Source organism: Bison bison, unplaced genomic scaffold, assembly GCF_000754665.1.
Source record: "Bison bison bison isolate TAMUID 2011002044 unplaced genomic scaffold, Bison_UMD1.0 scf7180017864284, whole genome shotgun sequence".
Lineage (NCBI taxonomy): Eukaryota > Metazoa > Chordata > Mammalia > Artiodactyla > Bovidae > Bison > Bison bison.
Window position 1 is genome coordinate 1,627,428 of NW_011494856.1, and position 4,725 is coordinate 1,632,152.

At 34.9% G+C, this 4,725-nt stretch overlaps 1 protein-coding gene across 1 annotated transcript in view; it reads right to left on the bottom strand.

The window, feature by feature from the left end:
- The window catches only part of FCHSD2 (FCH and double SH3 domains 2), a 246,750-nt gene that overhangs the window by 145,123 nt on the left and 96,902 nt on the right, over window positions 1-4,725 (bottom strand). Inside the window, exon 5 of the mRNA XM_010849504.1 lies at window positions 883-1,027. Coding sequence (XP_010847806.1) covers window positions 883-1,027 — 145 coding nt within the window. The remainder of the gene's footprint in view (window positions 1-882; window positions 1,028-4,725) is intronic.

Here is a 4,725-nt window from a genome sequence, read left to right on the forward strand (position 1 = left end):
TACCGTTTTGAAAGAGAATTTTGAGCAGAGGCATTATTATAGAAATATGTTAAAACCCATTGATACTATGTAAATGCTTGAAAGAGATATATTTATTAATAACATTGATTTTGTGCTACTAAAATCATCTTTGGCAAACATGGAAGATTAGTTTATTTAGTTTTTGTTTGTAAAAATTAGTGAAAAATCCAAAGGACAATTAGAATCAAAACAATGGCTTGTGAAATATTATTTCTTTAAATAATTACTTTAATAATTTTTAAAGTATTAATACTTCCATTATAGGCATCATGATAATCTCTAATTTTATAACTATTTCCTAAGAGGATATAATTCAATTACCTACTTTCAATCACAAGCTTTTAATAAAAATCATACTATTCTATGAATTTTAAAATTCTGTATAATCATTTAAAAACTTTTATGTAGTCCATATAATTAAACCTTAGAGTAACCCAAATTTGGTAATAACTTCACTTTCACTTTTCGCTATATATGGTCAAGATGTGTCAATTTCCTTTAAATTATGCAAAATGGATCAAACTGAAACTAAGATTTTCTCAAGACTTAGTGGGATTAATAACACTGTAATTGTTTTAACATACACCAACCTAAGTAGGTCTTCTTCCTTGAGTTAAATTGAAAAGTGCTATTTCTAAGAAATGTTTACTGAGCTTTCAGATTCAAATCACACTCACCTTTGTCAATTAATAAAATACAGTAGCCAGAGGGAACATGTTGAAATCAGACAATCTATGTTAAAATCAGAAACATTTGGACCATAGAGAAAAACTCAAAGTGTAAAATGCAATTGAACATAATCTTGCAGATTATAAATGTAGTAATGAGATATTAAAGGAAAAGAACAAATAGAAACAATACCCGTTTTAGCTGCTGTTCTTTTAGGCTTCTCACTGTCCTTGCAGGCTCAGAAATGAAGTTTTTATAGTTTTCACATATATTGATCCGAGACTGGGCTACCTGCATTGTTCCCTCGAGAAAAGATTTCCAAACAGGATACATGCTCCTAAATTCAAAGAAGAACAGAAAAGTATTAGGCAGAGAAAAGGAAGAATAAGTTGCCTAACCTTTTGCTCTCTGGCTAGCACCGACAAACAGAATTAATACTTTCTTTATAGTTTAAAGTGTATTTATATTGGTTCATAGGTAGTAATGTTTTTAGCATACATAACAAGTAGAAACATGGAATACGCTCTATTTCTCTATAGCCTGACAATGGGCTGTTTTGATTCATTAGCTATTCTTGATACTGGAGTAAAGTGATACAAGGATTACAATTCTAGACAAAGCTAACACTATAAAAAATTAGTGAATAATTCAGACTTTTCAGGCCTTTCACTGTTTCAGGACTGTCATTATGAATACCAAATTTCATTATTCCATTAAGGTATTTTCCTGATTTTAGAGATGAGGTAACTGAGGCTCAGATTTAGAAGATCACCCTAGCTTACACAAGAATGTGGCAGTACTGAGATACAGACAAATACCTCTAAAGTACCTTTTCTTTCAACTATATTATATTGCTCTCTTACATAAATGGATGTGACTGGAAAAAAAAAATCATGAACAATTGCTTGTGTTCTTGAGAAGTCTATTTGTTAGACAAAAGAAGTCTATGGTATTATTGCTCTACATCTGTTTCTCTGTTGTAATAACACTTAGCCAGCATCTCATTGCAGCTTGGAGTCATTCCAACCAAGTTCCATCACCTTTGCTTGATAAATGTGCTCTCATCAATCTTTTGATAATGTCAAAGAATTATTCATCCTTTGCTTTCCGTAGTCAATTTCCTTTTCAAACCTTCTCTTCTGCTTTCCTAAATGCCTTAGTCCCAACATGATCCTATACTAGTTATAAACATATTTTATAACTTATAACAATGAGTTATACTTTGCTAAAAAGAGATATTGCATTGATATAATATTCATCTCCTAAGATTTCTCTTCTTGCGTCTATGGATTTCCTACTACAGCAATATAGAGGACCATGTGCTGTAGTAGGAAATCCATTAGACGCAAGAAGAGAAATCTTAGGAGATGAGGGGAATAGGGAAGAAAGAATTCCTTCATCCATGCTTGCCCCTTCTTCCTTTTACCTCTCCATCTAACTGACTGCTGCTCATCCTTCAAATCTCAGCTTAAATGGAACTTCCTCAGGGAAGTCTCCCTGGAGAAGGGAATGGCAACCCACTCCAGTATTCTTGCTGGAAAATTCCATGGACAGAGGAGCCTGGTGGGTTTCAGGCCATGGGGTGACAAAGAGTCAGACACGACTGAGTGACTGACACTTACAGGGAAGTCTCATGATCACCACCAAACCAGTACACAGACGCAATCAAACCCCTCACTATTCACATGGTTCACATGGTGCTAGCACTTTTCCTTCAATTATAAGTATCTATATGTAATTGTTAACGTTTGTCTGTCTCACTATGGAAAAAATTTCCTGAAGGCAGGGGTGTATGTCTTTCTCACAATTGTATTTCTATGGCCTAGCACATGGCCTAATAATTAGAAAGGTTATAATAAGTATGTATTGAATGAAAACAATGAATGGATGGATGAATCTATAAATCGTAAGGACTGTAAAATAAAAAGAAAAATCCTTTCATTATAGAGTTTAAAAAGAGATCTTTAGAGATTAGCAAACAAATAAATAGCAGGCAAATATTTTCAACAATGGAACACCATGAATTGCCTGAAATTCGGTTACCAGTTAGTGAGAAGATCTGGGTTCCAGTTCTGGTTTAACCAATAAAATCTTCTGTAACACATCTCACTACAGTTTGATTTCCTCTACTGGCAAATGGAAAAATAATAAAAATATCAGCACTATGCACCTCAAAGGGCTATTATAACAATTAAATACAAACGATGTGAAAATTCTTGCCATACAGATTCTTTTAAATGAATAAGTAGTAACAGTCACAGAATTGTAGAAGAAATACTACAGAAGTACCTTGTAGAAGTACTTCTTCTTAATATAATAGTCGTAGTTCCAATGACAGTGGTGTTTTTCATTTCAATTGAAAAAATAATAATGGGTTGTAGAGTGAGTTCCTAAAAGTTTCATTTCACTAGGCTTCATATATAAAATTTTGAAACATAAGGAAAGGTATCAAGCATTTACAGTATTTTACTATTCTGCTCAGTTAAGGAAAAAAGACTCAAAATTATAAAAGAAAGCAAGGACATTCTCTTAAGAACCTATCACATGCTAGGCACTATGGCGTGTATTTTACATGTACTACATCATTTAATCCTTAGGACAACTTTGTAAGATAGGTATTATCCCCATTCTGCAGAGGAGAAAAAGTAAGGCTTGAAGAAGCTGAGAAATTTTTCTGTGGCTATTCACCAGGAACTAGTACTCTCATGGTCATAACCTAGACTTTGCCATTATCAATAACTACCCCTCTACTCTAATACCAATTTAATCATCTAATCTCTGACCAACACCTCTTGCTTCTCCTCACTCCCTTTAGGATTCTCACTTCAACAATTATTCAACCCAATCAGAGCCCACAAACCATTTCACCTGCCTCCTTTCCACTGTCTTTTACTCCCTTCTCATAATCTCCAGTTACGGCTCTCTTTATCCAGACTAGATTTCCAATATTATCACTCTCTAATGTACACCCTAGTTACCTCTGCCTCACTCTCTTTCCATCATTATAATGTACAAATTCCAAACTTGTTTAAATCCAAAATTCTGTTTACACCATACCAATGTCTGTGCAACAGAACACTGCTGGAGAAAATAATCATGCTACCTATTCTCAGTTTAAATTGCAAATAAACCTTAGTGTTACCCTTCTCCAAGGGATCTTTCCAACCTAGGAATCGAACTGGGGTCTCCCACACTGCAGGTGGATTCTTTACCAACTGAGCTATCAGGGAAGCCCGTGTTACCCAGCAATCCTACTATATTCCCCTAATTTACTTATTTGCTTACTCTTATAGATAATTATTTCCTACATTTTCCTCTCATCTCAAACCTCTAATATGACCACACTTTTCAGCTGATAATGAAGCATGAAGACAATGTCCACATGCTCCCTCCACATCTACCTTTCTCCCTGCTTTTGCACCCATATACTGTGTTTTCCTTCTTTTTACTCCAAAAATTACTTATGTTCTGAAGGCCAATTTTTCACATCTGTACATTATATAACCTCTGTCTGAGGAGGCCTTACAAATAGCTGTGAAAAGAAGAGAAGAAAAAAGCAAAGGAGAAAAGGAAAGATAAACCCATTTGAATGCAGAGTTCCAAAAAATAGCAAGGAGACATAAGAAAGCCTTCCTCAGTGATCAGTGCAAAGAAATAGAGGAAAACTATAGAATGGGAAAGACTAGAGATCTCTTCAAGAAAATTAGAGATACCAAGGAAACATTTCATGCAAAGATGGGCTCAATAAAGGACAGAAATGGTATGGACCTAACAGAAGCAGAAGATACTAAGAGGTGGCCAGAATACACAGAAGAACTGTACAAAAACGATCTTCATGACCCAGATAACCACGATGGTGTGATCACTCACCTGGAGCCAGACATCCTAGAATATGAAGTCAAGTGGGCCTTAGGAAGTATCACTACAAACAAAGCTAGTGGAGGTGATGGAATTCCAGTTGAGCTATTTCAAATCCTAAAAGATGATGCTGTGAGAGTGCTGCACTCGGTATGCCAGTAAATTTGGAAAAGTCAG